This window comes from Lissotriton helveticus, chromosome 7 (assembly GCF_964261635.1).
Source record: "Lissotriton helveticus chromosome 7, aLisHel1.1, whole genome shotgun sequence".
NCBI lineage: Eukaryota > Metazoa > Chordata > Amphibia > Caudata > Salamandridae > Lissotriton > Lissotriton helveticus.
This window is the reverse complement of record NC_136068.1, coordinates 1694221224-1694240717: the sequence shown is the minus strand read 5'-3', so window position 1 is coordinate 1694240717 and position 19494 is coordinate 1694221224. Positions and strand designations below refer to the sequence as shown.

At 43.1% G+C, this 19494-nt stretch overlaps 1 protein-coding gene across 1 annotated transcript in view; it reads right to left on the bottom strand.

Moving 5' to 3' along the window:
* Nucleotides 1–19494, bottom strand: part of FCGBP (Fc gamma binding protein) — a 287645-nt gene that overhangs the window by 131761 nt on the left and 136390 nt on the right. Inside the window, exons 10-11 of the mRNA XM_078653817.1 lie at nt 12931–13072; nt 7346–7674 (exon numbers count right to left, since the gene is read on the bottom strand). Of these exons, the coding sequence (XP_078509943.1) occupies nt 7346–7674; nt 12931–13072 (471 nt within the window). The remainder of the gene's footprint in view (nt 1–7345; nt 7675–12930; nt 13073–19494) is intronic.

Below are 19494 nucleotides of genomic sequence, written 5' to 3'. Positions count from 1 at the left end.
CGGCAGAACTTACATTCCGGAATATGCCCAGCGTATCAAGCCTTTGTATGCTTTGATACAACCAACTTTCTCAAAATCATGCTGGCTGCCTGAGCATTCAGCCATTTTGCAATCCTTGCAGGCTGATCTGCTCGCTTCTAAATATTTACTGACTCGTGATAACCACACCAACCTGGTAATAAGAATAATTCCTGGGACGGTGGGTTTCACATACCTCACTTTTAATGAAGGTGACACGGTACCTATTGCTTACAAGTCACACTTGTACACTTCGGCTGAGATGCGGTTTCCCACAGTGGAAAAGGTTTTAACTGCTGTACAGATGGCAATTCTAAAAGAACGAGCACTGTCTCAGGGGAAACGCATGCTAGTGGTAACACCCTGTCCTCATTTGGAGGCAGTCACGAAAGCCAGTGTACCGAATTCAAAAGCTTTGCACCCTCGGTGGATTCAGTGGGCTGCGTCATTGTCATCCACGGATGTCATGTTTATTTTTGACGCCTCCTTACGGTCGCAAGAGTACTTGCAGTATGAATTCGTTCACCCTGCTCCTCTGGCTATGCGACCTTTGGAGGACTTCCATTGCATCATTTACACTGATGGGTCGGCGCAGGTTGCGCATGGCTCTAAACATGCCTACGTTTCCGCATGCGCCATTGTGGTCGGTGCTATGTTGAATGATGAGTTTGTTTCCAGGGAAGTGCACACGTTGCCCCTGGGCGATTGCACCGCACAATTGGCGGAGCTTCGTGCTCTCTTGCTAGCTTTGGAGTACGCAGATCCGAGTGTTACTACTCTAATTGTAAGTGATTCTTACTACTGTGTCCAGTCTTACAATGAAAACTTGTTCTTTTGGATTCAAAATGATTTTCATGATTCCAAGGGTAGCACAATAAAACATAAAATGATCTGGGTTCGAGTGGCAGAGCTTAAGGCTATGTTGCCACTCGTTTATGTGATTCATACTCTCGGTCATCAGCGCGTAGGAGTTCACGCTGTTGGCAACTCGCTTGCTGATGAAGCAGCGAAATCAGCAGTATCTACATACTTAGTTGCAGCAGTTACTAGGTCTAAAACCAAGGTTGATAGCGACATCTTGGCAGCGATTGCTGCCTCTGAGAAGGGAAGTAAACATCCTGCGGGATTCCCTTCGAAGTATAAATACCACTTAAGTCCCGAAAAGGTTCCTTTTGTGACAATTCCTGATGTTGGGGAACGGCTGATTCCCAACTCGGATCGCAGAGCAGACTTGATTACAGCGGCTCATGAAGGTGTGGCGTCTGCGCATGCGGGCGTCTCGGCCACTGTAACTCAATTACAACTACGTTTCTGGTGGCGGGGACTGTACAAACAGACGCGTGATTATGTCCTTCTTTGTGACATATGCCAGCAGATTAAACCTTCAACTGCTACGCGTCCGCCACAGACTCAGTTGTACATTTCTAATAAACCGCTAGGCTGTGTTTATTTAGATCACTGCGGTCCATTTTCGTCTGATACTGCATATAAGTACATCTTAGTAGCAGTTGACTCATGCACACGCTTTGTGTGGGTATGGCCACATCGCAGCGCTGATTCACGGACTGTCATTAGAGATTTGCGTATCTTTATAGGGATTTTTGCCTGTGGTACCTTCCATTCGGATCAGGGTCCGGCTTTCGCCTCTAAGGCGTATAAGGATGCCATGACTTCGATGTGGGTCCAAGTCAAGTTTTCGTCACCCTACAGACCTGAGGGTAATAGTGTAGTTGAACGAATGAACCGTGATTTAAAGCAATCTTTGACAGCCCGAGTTATAGGCACTGGCAGAAACTGGCTGGCTCACCTCTATGGCGTGCAGCGTGCTCTTAATAATCTCCCTAGAAGGTCTCTGGGTGGGCGGACCCCATACGAAATGCTCTTTGGCATCAAGATGTACGTCCCTGACCTTGACGGTCTAGACTCTGTGGTTCGCGCCACTTCCTTTGACGCAGATGAACATTGCAATGTTTTACAGAATCTACAAAAGACCAGAGACAGTCTTGCAAAGGAACATTTGCCCTCCACAGCGGATGATGCGTTGCAGATCCCGGTAGTTGGCTGGCTACCCCAAGTTGGAGAACTGGTTCGAGAGAAGATCGACAACAAGAAAGAGTTTGGTCCCTCCTATCGAGCTCCAGTCCCAGTGCTTGGAGTGAAGGGCACAAGAACAGTCATTTTACCACCACTTCCAGGTCGTAAGGAAAACAGGTTTATTTCTATTGACAATGTCAAGATACACAGAGTGGCCGATTCTTCTTAGCATGACACCGGCTGTTTCCTGTCCTTCCATTGTGAGAAATTCAATTATGCCCACTGCTTCTAATATTGAACCTGAAGTGGCCATCGAATTACCTGCTGTTTCCAGTCCATTATTAAATAATTTACCCGGAACTAACGTTGATGAATTGGACTATACATACCCCACTGATTTGTCCATGCCTGACCTGCAAGCTCGTTTAGCCACGGAATCCAGATTTTCATTTGACTCTGCTTCCCTTGCCTCGAAAAAACCCTCTCAAATTGCAGTATATGCTAGCCTGTTTAAAAAACATTTTTTGATACCTCCTTGGATATACATTTGGCTGGTCCTTTTTTCGGTTTACCTTTTTATGTCAATTGGTTTTGTGTTTTATTTTTTTCGGATTATGAATGGACACTATGTCGAGGAGAGAACTTGCATTACTCATTTAAATGGAACTTTGGCCCCACTTTCCTCTTCACATTCTACACACAGATTAAAAAGAGACTTGACTTTGGTTAACATCACAGCATGGCCTGTTCTGGATGGGATCGCGTGGGATGCAGTTCGTTTTCAGATTCATGGCCCAACGGAAGTCGTTAATGTTCCTAATGTGCTTAGAGTGAATATGGGGGATGTGGTGAAACAAAACATTCGTTCTGATGATTGGGATGTTAATGCTGTGGAAAGTTTGTTTTCTGATTTAAAATACTATGCTGCTTTTGATGCTGAGGATTTATATTTGGAATCTGCTAATTATGGTGAATTGTTCTGTTACCAACATTATGGCAATCACTTCTTACACAAGACATCTTCCCGAAGGGATGCTGTTAATTTTACACAGTGGGAACATTGCCCGGCACCTACACAAGGGAGTTCAGAAACGTTTCTTAAAAAGTATACTTATTTCACTGACTTTAACCAGTCCAATCCCGAGTCCTTTTATTTTAAATTTCACAAACAGCCACTGTCCAAGGTTAGACTTACCGATACAAAATTGTTGTACTCGAAGGCCTTCCTAGATCAATTAGTTACTGGGGGCTATGAGTTATGGAAGGAAACAATAGACCTTAAATCGGTTTGGGGTTCAAGGGCCTGGCAGGTACGAGGCACTGAGGCTTTGCACCGTGCATGTCTCATCCCGAATCATATGTTGTTTTTAAATGAAACCATTTCCCAGACCACATGCTTTGGATTGGCTACATCTAAAAGGTTAAACGCCCCGTCTTTCCCGGAGTTGGAGGAATATGTGGATTGGAGTAATTTTACTCAATTGTCTATTAAAAATATACAGGCTCTGCTTCTTAATTCCTCCTTTAACATTTCCAGTATGAATCCCAAGGGTTGGCTGCTTTGGCACCGTAGTGCTGATTCTTGCCAAAAAAGGTTTTTAAATATAACTGACGGTTTTAAGACTGTTAGATCTGATCCCCGGTTTGATTTGAGTCATACTGTCACCTCTTACTCTGTGGGCAAGTTGTGTCAAGCTTGGCTGAAACATTCAACTTTACCTGCGGTTAAGTATCACCTTTCCAAACTGAATGCAGACGTGGATTTGAATGATTTCATTAAAGGCCCAGCTAGTGGCAGGTCGAAAAGGTGGTTATATGGGGTTTACAATGAAATTTGGAAACTCTCACAGATTGAGGCTGCTTCACGCCTTAGGGCTATTGATCAGGCAAATCTTGAGAAAGTGCTTGCAGTTGTTGACAATAGCATTAACGTGCTTTCCTCTAGAATTTACACATTAGATAATATTGTGTCGTCTGTTGTTGATATTGTGCATGATGAAGTGTCAGTATTATACCATGGTCAAAATCAATTACGGTCAATCATGCAGTTTGCATGGACACTTCAGACTCTGAAAATGGGTAAAGTTCCCTGGGGATACATGAACGTTTCCTCTTTATTTGCACCGTTTAATTTGACAGACAAACAACGCTTGCTTTCAATGCGTGATGCTTCCTTTTCTATGCTACATATTGAAAGGTTGGAATCTTTACCTTTTTCTGTGGCAGAAGCCACTGCTGCTACGTGGCTTATCCACGGTTTAATAACACTGCCTTTTGCTTTATATAAGTTTTCTAATTGTATGAAATATGTGCCAATAGGTCGTTTTGAACCTTTAGGTAGCGGTTTTCTTCATGAGGTCTGGTCACTCCTATACACATACAGATGTTTCAAGGATGAACAAGAAGTTTATCTAACAGGGGATGAGTGTACTGAGACGCCGGATCATTCTTTAATGTGCAGACACATACAGTTACACGGTTCATGTAACAAGGACCGACCGAATATGGCTTGCGTTTTACAGGGCACGCCAGTTCCTGCTATCATCCCCACGTTTAAATTGTTAGAGAATGGTAGTTATTTAATGCTCAATAATGAAAACTGTTGTGGTTTAATTAAAGGTATAGCTTTCATAGTAACAGTTAGTGAGCGAGTTATTTGCTGCAGAAATGTTCTTTATCCTCCCACACGTGAACATAGGGAGTCTTCCATTTGGCCACAGATACCGACCTTGGGAGCAGAATTCAGCGGCATGGCTAGAATAAGAGCTCTATTGTCCCAGAAAGAGGTGGCCTTGAGCTCGGCCCGTGAAACTTTCGTGCTTCACATTGCTAACACCCGTACGGAGGTTCAGGCTCTTTTAAACACTGATTTGCCTTTGCATTTCGGAGCCATGGTCCGTTCTATCTTTAACGCATCCTCCACAACGGGCCTAGCGCATTTTTTTAAAGTTGTTAGCGGTGGTCTCGTGACTTCCTTTGAGAAGATTTTTGGAGTCATCCCTGCCTTCTTCCATTCTATTTTTTCATCCTTATTTGGAGGGTTCCCGTTTTTACTTGCATTAGCGGCTGGCGCATTGGTGGTTTTCTGCCTTTTTAAATATGGATGCCCTTCCTGTGCAAGACCACGCTCAGCTGCTACTGACGCGGTTTCGCAACCGCATGCTTGATTATTATGGCACACTGCCGTTGGCGACTCTAAGCACGGCGTTTGGATTATCTTTTCGGTTCTCCTATTTCACCTGTGTCCAGCCTGTATTTCGCTGCCTGACCTGTGATTTCCTTTGGGCCATTGATTTGTGTCTCTGCGGACCAATATCTTCTGACGTCGATTTTGATCAACTGATGAGTCCTATCATTGCTCACGAGTTGGTTTGTTCTGACGAAAGGATTATGGCCTTGGCGGTGGCACATGGACTAATGGGTCCCTGGGATGTGTTGTCGGCAGCGCAAAATTTCTTGGAACAAAGTTTTCTTGAAAACCCACCGAGCTGTCCTCTGATGGTTATAGAGGATCCGGTGCTGGAGGATCACGTATGTTCCTTTCATCTTTTAAATTGGATGGCTGAACTGTTTTCGGATGAGGACAGTGACTTCCTCCTGGAGGCTGTTGCAGCTTACTTTTCATATACAGTCTTATCATAGACACTGCCTCAAATGGACATGCTGATTGATAGCATTTCCTTGATTTTATTGACTTTTGGTCAAGACATTTTATTTTTGCTTGCCTATTGGCTTGAGCCACATTATACTTGTGGGCTATTTTTTAGCATTAGTTTTTATAATTGAATTTTTATTCATGCTCGTTTATAATTGGATTCTGCTCTCATGTGATGGCACTTCTGTTATCTTATTTAGTCCGTTCTCGGATCATGGGGGGGTGTTGTATAGCTCCTATATATCCTTATATCGTGTTAAGTTAGCATAGGTACATTTGAGATTTAAACGCCATTTTTCCTTTCTTGCAACTTCTGCACACGACCCTTAATTGTTGACTTAGCTTTCAACCTAGTGGTTTGCCGTGGTGTATGTGAGAATAATATGTTATTGCTCTGATATCAGTTTTGTTTAATAAACCATGTCTGCACGGAGAGTGCTGAAGTTTCAGGAGCAACACGATATGGAATTGTTATGAGGTCTGATCTCCACGCCTTCATAGTCATAACACAAGTGCAGCCTTTGCCAACTTGGGCTTGAGGCGGGATTGATATTGCTTTGCAGGAGAATAGTTAACACACTTGATGCGGTGCACATGCAGAGAGAGAGCTGGTGTATGCTGATGTGATTCCTTCATGCTAGGACACTAAGGTATGGGCCCGCCCTAAAACAACCCAAAGAGACCTTCTTAGCTAATAATATAATATATGTGTTAGGGAGGGTGAGATATAAGTGTTGTTAACTCTTATTCATTACAGCATGTTAACATGCTGTCACCATTCGCTTTTTATGTCTTAGTAACTATGCTGATAATTTTGATACTGATAATAAGTATACTTGTATTATCTAAGATACTGCGCCTGAGAAGACGGCATTAGTAAATAAACATTTCAAATGCACATGTGTCTTCTTTACTCCAAGTTCTGGTTTGTAATGATAATATAACAAAAGAGTGTTCATGAGTCCCACGTACCCTGAGGTACTGTAAGTTCATGTTCTGGTTTGTCTAAACATTGGGAGTTTGATATGTCCAATGAGACACTGTAGCTAGCTCGGTAAGGGGTGAGTTGGTTGCTAAGGTAAGTTTTGGGACACCCTAATTTGCCGAGGTTCCACTCCTCTGTGCACAGTTCTGTGTGAGTACAGAAACCCTGCAACAGTGTTTTCTCACCAGACATCAGAATTTGTGAGTGTCTGCATGAATTCCAATGACATAGCTGGGGGGGCAGTGGGTGCGATCCACCCTTGGTGGCACAAGATGTGCCCACCCGCTCTTACCTGCGGCACCGTGGCAGTATGAATCGCCAGCACCCCCTGCTCTTCAATCAGGCCGCGGTGGCATGGCAAACGCAGGGGCCGCCACGGGCGGCCTAAGGCCTAACTACGCCACTGATGAATTCGGTCATGTTTTACTGCCCAGAAATTGTACAAAAACCTGTGAGTATGGTAATTCCCACAAATCTCAGAATCCGAATTTGGGTGCAAACTCTATGAACTGGGTTACTGGGATTGTTGAAATGAGTCTAAGCTAAGTGGGCAGTCATCATTACAAGTACCATTGGGACCCCAAAACAAATAAATAATTGAATATGCATGTCTCCAACCCCCAGGAGAACGGTACTGTTTCACAAGCTCTTACCCTGACATGTCCATATTCATATCGAACCAGCGTGATGTCGAACCCGTACACCTGGACCGTCACAAAGCTGACATAGGAGACGGCTGTGGACCCCCGATTCTCATTCTTAGCCACGACATTGAAAGCCGGCAGAGTGTTGTCCGCACCACAGGTTTTGGCCATGGTGTAAGTACAGGTACCCTGAAAGTCGAAGTTTTTTCCATCGAAGGTGTGGTAGTGTGGGTCCCCCCAGCCCCAGCACACAGATTCTGTGTTTGGGATGCACACCGGGCTGCCATCTCGCATCTCACAGGTCTCTTTTGTTCTACACTTCACTAATTTGCAGGGATCTGAAAGAAATATAATTAAAATCGTCACATGTAAATACCTTTTCTTTCATGACACTGGCATGTATTTTCAGAGGTTCCCAACCCTCATATTAAAGTCAGACTCATCCAAGGGCCGTTTCATGATAGACTACACTGGTGCAGCACCTGTTCATGCTCCTGCAGTGTGTAAAGGAAACTCGTTTAATCTCATACTTCTCTGAGTTAGTTCTTTATTTTCAGACAGCACAGGTCAGAAAAAGGCAAACTTTTCAAGCTGTTTCCGAGCTGTATTTCTAGAACTTAGGGGCCCATTAGGATGGCGGCCGGATTTCCCCCACCAGGCTGGCGGTAGCCACCGCCGGCCGGGAGGGGGCAATCCGCCTGCCATCTGCACCTAAATTCCCCCGCCATATTAGTATGAGGGGGGACCACGGCGGACGGAAAGACCGTCTGCCGCTTTTCCGCCCCGGTCGCCTTGCGGCCAGGGCGGAAAAGGTTTAATATGGTGGCGGTGTCTATGGGACACCGCCAGCCATATTACAATGGGCTTAGTCAGATGTCTTTCCGTGGCGGAAAGGCATGCGGTCTTCACTCTGGGGGCCCCCTGCGGGCCCCAGAGTGAAGGAGAGGGGGGGTGCACACGGGGGTTACCTGTGGTACCCCCCAGCATTCGGATACATGAAGCGGCAGGCACCGCGCGGTGCCTGAAGCTTCGTGTATGCAAATGCATACATGCATTTTTAGCATTGTGGTGGGCGGTGCTCTCTGCATCTTACAGGTGCATGAAACAGGTGCTCGTCTCTGCATTACACCAACAAGCCCATCATTATGCAGACCCACATTTACATAGACAAGGATGGCCAAAATTAGTCTACGAGAGACAAATAGATGCCCATTTTATAGCAATGTTTAGACAAAATATTGAGTTTAGAATATCAAGACACATAAATATTGGAAATTAACACCTTGGGTGCTCATGACGCCTCCCAGCCATCATGAGTCACAGTAGGCTTGTGCTTATGATGGCTGGGAGCCGTCTGAACGTTGCCGCTCCGCCCACGCGGTATTCATTCCCGGCCTGTGTGAGGGAATTAATCAGTGGGCAGAGTTCGGACGGCTCCCGGCTGGCATGAGCACACGCCCACCGTGATTTATGACGGCCGGGAGCCGTCCTCAGTAAGGGAGCGCCACGCCCAGCCCACCCCCCCCCCCCCCTTCGCACCGCAGCGGAATTTTCCCCGCAGCGAAGGGGTTATATGTGTTGACACAAATATTTTGCTGTACCAATATCGTTGACAAAGATATCGTTTTGTGAAGTAAGTTATATTGTTTTAAAGAATATCAATGTTTTTAATATCATTTTCAGTGAAACAGTTGTTAAAAATATAGTTATAAAATTATTTTAATGTGTTTTAGTTGATATACTAATTTTATTTGTAGCAATTGTTCATATAAATGTTATGAATGTTTTTAAAGCATAGCTTGCAATTCTAAGTGATTTAGATGTTTTTCCTTCTCACTCTTTAATATTAATTGATAGCGTTTAGTTTGCTTTGTAGGGGTATAGGATGGGAAGTTACTTAAGTAATAATTAACTATTTATTATTATATATAAAATAATTATTCAAATGAATTTAAAATATATCAAATTTGTAAATGATCATTTTACTTATATTTTAGTTGCAGGCTGCTAGGTTTGTAGGGGTCTAGAGTGGGACGTTAATTCATAATTGAATAACAAATGATGTAAATTGATCCATTGTTTTTAGGTTTATATATATATATTTTATTTCTACAATAATGGGGTTATTCATATATGTAATGTGTTTAAATTGAAGTACTTTCCCTACTCTTGCTTATACTGCAGTAGGAATAGGAATACTAACCTGTTCACAGTTCAACAGTTTCCCTACTGTTGCGCTGTTTGGAGTGGGATTAGTAAATGTCAGCCCTCTGAAATCTATGAGGTTACTCATATATGTTATATATGTTTGAAGTAAAGTTCTTTCCCTACTCTTGCTTAGACTGCAGTAAGAATAGTAAAAGTAACCTGTTCACAGTTCAACACTTTCCCTACTGTTGCGCAGTTTGGATTGGCAATAGTAAATTTTACCCTTCTGAAATTCAATGCTTACCTACTATTGCACAAACTGGAGTGGCAATAGTAAATTATACCCCTCCAAAGTCCAACTGTTTCCCTACTGTTGCTCTGTTTGGAGTATGAATAGTTAATGCAACCCCTCCAAAGTGCAGCACTTTCCTTATTGTTAGTTAGACTGAAGTGGGAAAAGTAAATTTCCATTCCCCCCCAAGTCCAACGCTTTCTGTACTCTATAATGGAGTGGGAATCGTAATTTTAACTCCTCCGAAGTTTAACACTTAGCCCTACTGTTGCATAAACTAGAGTGGGAATAATATTCTTAGACTCCAATAGTTTCCATAATTTATTTTATTTTATTCATTTTGAGAGTTTTATATAGCGCTGGCTAGACCCGGAGGTATCAGAGCGCTTTACATAAGGTTCCACAGGAATTACAAAATTATATCATTTACACTTTACATCAGTTACTAGAAAAACATTTCAAGAGAGTAAAAGATGATATAAATGAAGCATTAGAAGGGTAAGGGGGAGGGGTAAGGGGGTAGGAGTAGATAGATGGAGAGACGAAGGAGAGTCTGCCCAAAGTCCGGCTGGGTAGATGACGGCCGAGGATGAAGTCCACAGCCCATCTCCTCTTTAGCTATCGGGTAGCTCCACCGGGCATCAGTCAAAGTGGGTCGGGTCCTGCCGCTGCTCAGCACCGACAGTTCTAAACAGGAGGTGCTGTTGCCGAGACAGATCTCTATGGGGCGCTCCATTTTTACCCTTAGGGTGGGGAAAAAAATCTTAACTCTGCACCAGTACCACCCTTCACTGCCTTTGAAGTAACTTCAAAGAAACTCACAATGGGTCTTTCACAGTATCATAATTTCAGAACTGAAGCAGTTTCAAAATTCTATACAATGAAGCCATATTTGTTGCTTATTAATCTGACACAGCTAACAACCATTGGCAAAGCCAATAGCCCTGGCTACTTGTAGGTGTAACATTACTTGTTTAATTATATATCTGTATACAATGACAGAAGCAGCAAAATACCAGTCGGGTAGCACACTATGCCAAGCACATATTTTTTGCTTCCGTATTTGTAAGCCACGCCCTTCATTACATCGGCCACGCTCCTTTGAGAGGCCCCCTAGTTTTTTTTCAGTCTACTTAAAGCCAAGCATATATGCACGCTTTGAGAAATACTAAGGAAAATTGTTAATCATTTTCTTGACCTTACAAGTATGGATGTATAACTGATATGGAGATATCAGTATTACAGTTATATACAAGGTTGACTTCCTTAACATATGAAACTACTGCAAAGGTCTACTGCTTGCGATTCGAAGTAGAGGTGGCGGGGTAGACAGCATAAGACAGAAAGAAACATAAATGTTAAGACAACAGTGCTCGAAGAGGTTGTGAGAAGATGGAAATAGGATCAAAGGAGAAAGGATGAAAAGTTAAGTAGGAAAGAGGCCAGAATGTAGACACAAAGGAGTGGAGTGTGTGGCGGAAACAGGGAAAAGCAGAAAAGAACGAAAATAAGAACATAGATCGATACGAGAGGGTGCAAGTAGGGTCACACGCGGGAGAAGGAAGACTCGTTAGGAGAGTGTGATGAGTGTGATGCTAGAGAGAAGAAACAAGAGGACAGGAGTGTGCAGAAAAAAAAGAGAGCGAATTAGACATGCGCACAGGCATGACAGAAGGAAGAGCAAGCGTGCCGTACGTGAAAGCGTGCAAGAGAGAGCACACAAAAAGACAAGACGTAGAAAGAGCAATTGGATGTTACAGAATAAATAGTAGAAGGGGAGTGGGTGGGGTATGATTCGAATTAAAGAATGGCAGGACTAGTGAGAGAATACCTATGCAACAAAGGTGATCAAGAGGGAACGCAGAAGAGCGAAGACGCAGGGGGGATGCGCATTGCACTTGCCATGAGGAGAACGGCTTTCCAGGCTTTCACTTCGCCGTGAAGGGGACGGCCCTTCAATTGTCTGCATCGCCGTGAGGGGAACCGCTTCCCGGTGCACCTTTGTCGCCGTGAGGGGAACGGCTCCATCTCCCCCACAAGAGACTACACTACCCAGCAGTCCCTGGCTGGCGCATGTCAACAACGCTACTCCTGCGCTTGCAGCTCTAATTTAAGCGATGCCGCCCTCCCGCACGCTTGCCATAATATTGGTCAAATAGATGTTATAACACTAATTGTTTTTTTATATATTTTTATACTATTTTTCTTTTAATGCATTATAAAGTGTGTAGCATTTTTAAATAAGTAAATGTGTTTTGGAGGTTTTACATTTTGAATATTTATTTATTCCATCAATTGAAGAATCCATTTTTTGTTATTGAATTGAATTAGTAGTCCCCAGCCAAGATTGTTTTTAAAAATAGGCCCAATTAGAACATTTCACAACACAACTTCCAAATACAGTTGCTAAAAAGCCATAAGCTCTAAATGGATACTCAGGAAATATTGTAGTACTTTGATAGAAGGCCAAGCAAGCCTGATCCTCCTGAAGATTGATACAGGTTTGCTTGCCCCGAGAATGTTTTGATAAATCGGTGCTTTATTGGCACAGTTTTCCTAAAAATGTCTAGCCAGCCAAAAATCCAAATGGTAGTTCAGAAAATGCATTTAAGCATGGCCTATCATTTTCTTCAGCATTTATTTTCATTTGAACATGTTGCTTCATTTCATTTTTCAATCTTACCCCTTCAACGTAGATTACCAATCATATGTTATGACTTAGAATTGTATCAAAATATTAGAAAATGCAAGAAGGTTGAAAAAATAAAGCATACACAAGTCTCACAATCTATACACAGCATATATATGCACCTAACAATTAAAATTCCAAGTTATGGTGAGGATGAGAATCCATAATTTGCATAACAGATAGGAAAACCATAATTTGCACAATAAATACACCACTCCCGATGTCATCTTTAATTAAAAAAATGCAATTACAAATGTTGTTAATCATATTGCAGATATATGCCAGGAACATCATACAATGACAATCTTAATCCACTCCCACAGTTGAAATGCAGAAATCCTTTTTATAAGTTGCTTCCTACTCTGTCCTCCATTGCCATTAATAAAATGCAAACTCCTCTAAGGCTCCACTCTTTTTAAGATTCTCAAAAAGTTTGCAATAAGAAACAAGGGTTTTTCTGTTTACCTTTAGGAACACAAGACAACACTCCCTCTAGGACTGCACATTTTTCTTCACTGTCACAGGTGTGGGGCTTGCATGTTACACCTTCAGTTGGGCTGCAGGTGCAGACCTCAGTGCAGTTTTCATTCAAGATCTTCTGGTTGGGCTGGGTAGTTGTTGAAATAAATGGTTAGAGCTCTGAAAAATCATTTACATTCATGTCTAAACAGACAACTGCATTGTGAGACAACATTCCTTTGCTGAAACAGTTATAAATGTTTTATAATGTCTTCTCATCTATGTTTATTGGTTAGCTCATCTGACAATCAGAAGAAGAGGCATTTCTCAACCTCTGACTATTGTGCATCTAGATGTCCTATTTGGTGAATGTGTAATTGATAACAATTTGAACACAAATTTTGAAAGTCAATTTGTTTGAAAAGTTCTTACTAAATTTAAAATCAGAAGTAAAATTAGGTTTGTTTGCACATGATGGGTAAAGGTATTTACACCCTTGACTGATAACAAGAATATTTATTCAAGTTGCTTTTCAATGACATTAAACTTTTGTAACATCTGTCAGCCAATAAACCAAATACTTTAGTCAACAAAGTTTACGAAGAGTATTTGAGGTATCCTCTGAATCAGGAGCTCTCTGTCAAAGGACATTTTGTGTGGGATGGCAGATTTGTTATGCCAATGTCTACTGCGAGTGCTTTCAAGTTCCACTTTCCTTTAATCTAAGAGCTTTCATCTGAAGAACAATTGTGCTAGTGCTCTTAACTCCGAGAGCTAAATTCAATATTTGATTACTTCAGAACCTACCTACACTGTGCTACAGCCAGAGGTATCATTTCTTTGTATCGACCCTCTACTTTTTGTATGTAAGAGATTTGTCTTTTGAGGGAACCAGGCCACACTAAAATGTGTGGGGTTATGCTGATAGGCTTCATATAATTTGGGTATGGTCACATGTCTCAACAGTACATGCATGACCCTCATTCACTGGGTTGTAGTGGGGTGACGTGTGGGTATTTGAATCTGTCTTTTGCGCTTTCTTGGGGCTTGAGGCTGTGTGAATGACCATAATAAATAACATATTTTTTTAGGTCATGGAGAACAGCTTTTGGAATCTGGGGAATGATGGAGTTGGTGGAGTAGTTCATGTTCTTTTTCATGGTTAGATTGGAATGTGGGGATGTGCACCCTTATGTGACTGCAACCCCTCTAAGGAGTTGGGATAGATAGGTTCTAGTGGCAGGCTTAAAACCCAGAAAACCTGTGCTTGAATCCCTATCTTCTCACTTGCCCAAAGTGTTTGATCCTTAGGGAATCATTTTACCTCAAAGTGCTCCATTGACTTACTTTGAATGAAAGAATTTTTATCATCATTAATGTGCTTCTCATGCTAAGGGTCGCTGTATACACTCGTCCACCTGAATAGTTTTGCTTCACCCAAATTTTAATAAGCGCAAAAATGTAAGGCCTATTCTTCCTTCATCCTAGAGGACAAGGAAATATTCCCTTCTTTGTGGCCTCAAACCGCAAAAGTGCACAGGAGATTAATGAGGGGCATCACAATAATTTGGGTTTTATATAGTATTTATGACCAACATTAGAAATCTTTTTCGGTGGCCAAAGCACTCTTTTCTTCTATATGATCCTCTTCCTCTCTATATTTCTTAGCATCCATTTTAATATGCTGCTGTTTTATCTCTGTCACTGATCACTGTGGTTATTTTCCCATATCAGTATACCTATGTTAGTATACCCATACCTATAATTCTGGGTAGATTAAATATATTTGACCAAGGAATTGGTGATTCCTTTAGCTAACATCTACAATCCTCAATTGCTTAACATTAGGTCAGCTTCTTGATACGTCTATAACTGTTTATAATCAGTAGTACCGTATGGTGCTATGTGTTATGACTTTTTGCACATCAGTGCCTATATTCCCCTGCTTTTAAAATAAAGCTGTAGGCTTTTTTCCCCACCAGTCTCTGTGCTTGCAAAGTTCAGGATCAATGTTTACAAGGCTAAACAAGAATGTCGTATATCTATGTCTATGACGGTGTGCCATCCTTGGGATGGTAATATTTCACCATCCAAGTTATTGACCAATTCTCAAAATCAGACATTTGTAAATGTATTTGAGCTTGTAAAGCGCACTGCTACCCGTCCGTAGGTTTCCTGGCGCTGTATAACTCTGGGGAACCCGTCCTGGCTTTCCCTGTGGGATGGTCCCTCCTGGGAGTCCCCAAGGTGGAGCTAGGCATCCCCGGAATTGATGGGGCCGTTGTGGAGATTTGGTAAGCTAATGCCCAGAGTTGCCGAGTGGAACCCCTGATTAGAGTAAGCACCTTAGCAAGAATTATCAAGTACGATCACCCAAGTCCACGACCCTGCCGCGTCGGGAATTGAACCCTGGTCCCAGGCCGACTTCTGCTCTCGGGTCTGCCGCCTCTAACCAGTGAGCCACACTACTCCACTGCTGAGTAAAAGGCTTAATAGGTAGCAATGCAATACCAACTAAGGTTCTTGTCCATTATATTGATTGGCTATTTCTCCAGTGAACTGACAGATTGGAGTAAATATTTTTCCTCTCCATTTGATTCCAGGAAGACAGTTATTTGCTCCCAGGGCTTTATGACCCATTCTGGAATTATGCAACATAAGTACACATATGGTTACATCGCTCATATAGGTTCTATGGGCATAAACATATACTCAGGAGAAAGAGTAGGAGAATTTCAATTCCCTGGGATCACAGTCACACTAAGATTCACAGGCTAACCTCTCCTGGTCCTGTAGCTTGTCTGATTAGAAGTTGTAGCACTGTCTATGGGAACAAAAGGCGTTATCAAGGAAGAACAGTGCAAGACATGTGGGCCTGAAGCAAATGGATGAATATCAGTTTTCTTTTGCAAGGAATGTGAGTTGGACTGCATACATTTCTAAACTGGGATCTTATCTCTGCATTTCATCTGGCAGATCAGTAGAACTGGAGCATCCACCCACCCGGGCCAGAAATAGAGCACTATGTAGAATTGGAAAACACCAAAAGGATGATGTGGTGACCCAGCATGCTTGCCCACATCTTTTACTGTATAGTTCAAAGGCATACAGCCCACACCCAAAGCATTTCAGAGAGATCGGACCATTCTTAGTTAATGTCATACTGAAGCTAAAGACATAACTCTCACGAAGACTACTCAAGGCTGGGCTTTCCACAGAGAGGATTTTTCATGTATTTTCCCTCTGCGGATGGATCTATCCTTGCAGAATATTCTTACCGAAGTAGATTTCAGGTATGCCTATCCACCTAGCCAATCACACTCTGAGGGACTGATTTCTATGTTGGCGGTAAGGATACTCCATCACGATGGCGATGGGGAATCCTTACCACCAACATAATGGTCCACCCTCCCGATTTTAATGTGGGGGGACAGTGGTGTCACAGTGGAGACTACTCCGTCTCTGCCTTAATTACACCTCTCCAACTACTCAATGGAGTAAGGGCTGTCGGAAGTTGACTTCTATGCCCACCCACATAATTTAGATGGGCAGACATAGAGGTCAGTTTTCACTGCATGGAAAACCCTGGTGGTAAGAGGCAGTGAAAAATGTCTAATGCTGCCCTCTCAATGGGAGATAACGCTTTTTGGTGAGGGGGGAGGCATTTCTTTTTTCTACCTTAACACAATTTTCATTTTGAAAATAAGAAAACTGATGTTTGATGGATGGCTCTGTCGTGTTGATGGAGCCATGCGTCAAACTTAAAAAAGCATGTAAAGGAACAGCTGTGATGTTCAGAAATTACTGCCAGTTTGGCGGTCATCTCTAAATTTGGTGGGCAGAGGATCCGCCAGCGGCACAGTAATTTACTCTGTCGTCCTGACGGAGTAAACTCCATCAGCCAATAACTAAATGAGGACCTTAGTTTGGTATACCTAGCAGTCAGGCAAAGTTACACAGTCATTAGCCTTCCATCCTAGCGGCAGCAGAAACTAATCTGTAGTCGAGCGCTGGCAATACTCTGATAGCACTGCCATCCAAGAGCCAATGGGAGGATGCCCACAGAGTGCCCTTACGCTCCCCATAACAACATTTGCTCTATTGAACTAATCATTATATTAACAAAATATTTAACCTGCCGAGAGGGTCTCCTACCCCTGTATTCCTCAGTATTCTTTGGGTGAAATATCAAGCTAACAGACAATGATTAAAGAGTGCACATTGAAGGGAGATACAATGGACAGTGTGGGCCAGCTGGGACTGTGGATACCCCAGAGGCAAGAAAAACTGGCGGTAATAGTGAATGGCCACCCCCCTTGAATGACAATGAAGGCCGCAGGTAAGTCCCTGGAACTGCAATTCCGCGCATCCACCTGAGTACCACAGCTACGCAGGGATCCTGGGAGTAGGACAAGGTAGAAGACTCATCAGGGTCCGATGAAGGGAGAGAACCAGAGTGGTTTTGGAGGTTACTCACTGCAAAGAGAGCAGAGATGAGTAGAATGTCCCTCGCCTCAAGAAGCCCATCAGTGCAGACCAAAGAAACCATAGGACCATAGGACTGGAACAGAGGGGGAAGGGGGATGCCCTTGGACAGGCTGAGGAAATGGGTCACGTCAGGCAGGCTGGTGGTGGAAGAGGAAGACAGGATTTGGAAGAAGGGGGACTGGAGAGCTCAAAACGAGCGAGGCAAAAGGGTGGCATGATTTCAGAGGCAAAGCCAAGGTGGGTAAACCTGAAGTTGTCAGAAGCACCCGGTGCCAGTGGGGAGTCAGACATTGAGATGGAAGAACCAAGGTACAGGAGGGCAGCAAGTGCATGTCAGAGGAGGTTGATGCTGCCACATGTAAGCTATCTACTGGTTTATTGAGGCAGAGAATGGAGAATAAGGACAAGAGACCAAGGTGATTCCATAGCCGACCATAGTACACGAACAAGCCTGCCAGTAAGTATAAGGGAGCTTGGTGGGATCCATGGAGAGTAGTTGACAGTGAGAATCGAGCAGCAGGCAAGGAGAGGTGTGCTGGGCCCACTCAGTGGAGGAGGAAGAAATGAAAGGAAGGAGTTAACACAGTTTTAGAAGGTGTTATCAGACTCCTGGTAAAAATACTTTGAGAAGAGTGGTCCGAGGACAAAGTAGAAAAAGCTAAAATGTTGGGACCAGAGGTGGGTTTGGGGGTGCTGAGATGGGAAAACAGGGGCAGGTGTACTAACAAGACAGGGAAAGGACAGGATGGGATGTGTCTGGACAAAATAATAAAGAGGAGGACAAGGTAGTGAACCTGCCATACATTGTGATGGTGGATGCACCGGGGGGTGAGGGGGATATTTGCTTTTTAACAGAAAGGAGATGACTTGGGCTAATGAATATATAGATATTTTCAAACTGTAGAGAGTGATAAGGTGTGAGAAAGGATCAAATGCGGAGGTGGGGGAGCTGGGCAAGCTTCTGATTGTGTCAATGAATATAAATTATTGGACCACAGTGTTCATGATTTATACCAGCGTTATTTGTGAAGGGAGTAGTCTAGTGTATTCAAATACCTGGAGTGATACAAATTGCCAGCACTAGTGTTATACGGTTTCTACAAATTTAGTAGTACTAGGTATTGGATCAACAAAACTAGATAATATAGGGACTGATTCTTCTTATATCATCTGTATATTTTGGTTTGGCTAGCTCACAGTACCGAAACTTAACTCCTAAACCTTCAGAGTTATAAATGCTATTGATAACCTCGAACATGGCCACTCTTATTCCCAAGGAATTTATAGAAACAGTTCTCACCATTTATTTTGTCACTTGTGCATGCCCAATGTTTCACAAAGGTAAGAGGCAATAATATATTTTCAAATGTTATTGAAAAGAAATAATCCTTGTAAGTAAAACGGTTGAATTGCTTGCATTTTTCACCATTTTTACAATGATGTCTCTCATCTGTATAATAATCGCAGTTCATATTTGTTCCTAATGTTCCTCCTATCTATCGCTAATACCCCTACACTACTGAGAGTATGGTGGTAGTACCCTTCTGCCGGTCCCAGTTGGAATGATCTAACATCATACTTTGGTGTAATGTCTCAGGAAGGTGAATAAATGAATGAACTCCAACTCAGTGTGCAAACCTGCTCACATATCTGTTTGATTAGCTATTTCCTTCTGAGAAAGAAGGTTGGGGCCTGTGGAGCTGCATCTCAGTCACAGCCATTAGCAGCTTCCATGACAACTCAGGTATGAAGTGCCTCTCGCGGGGTTCAACCTGGACGCTGGTCAAATAATAACACACCGGCCTTATCTCATCTGCCAGAGATGCAGAAAAATATCCTTACTTAGGGCCCGATTTCAAATTTGGCAATCGATAGGACCGCCAAGCTTGCAGTGGAGGTGCGATGGCGGTGGTGGACTGCTGCACCAGTTGTCCGACCGCCGTATTACGAGTATGGCGGTTGGACAGCAATAGGATTGCTGCAACCGCCAGGGATCCATGATCTCTAGTGGTGGAAGGCTGTCTGAGGGCCCCAATATGCTGAGGGTGCCTCTTCATCACCACTAAGCATATTATGAGTATC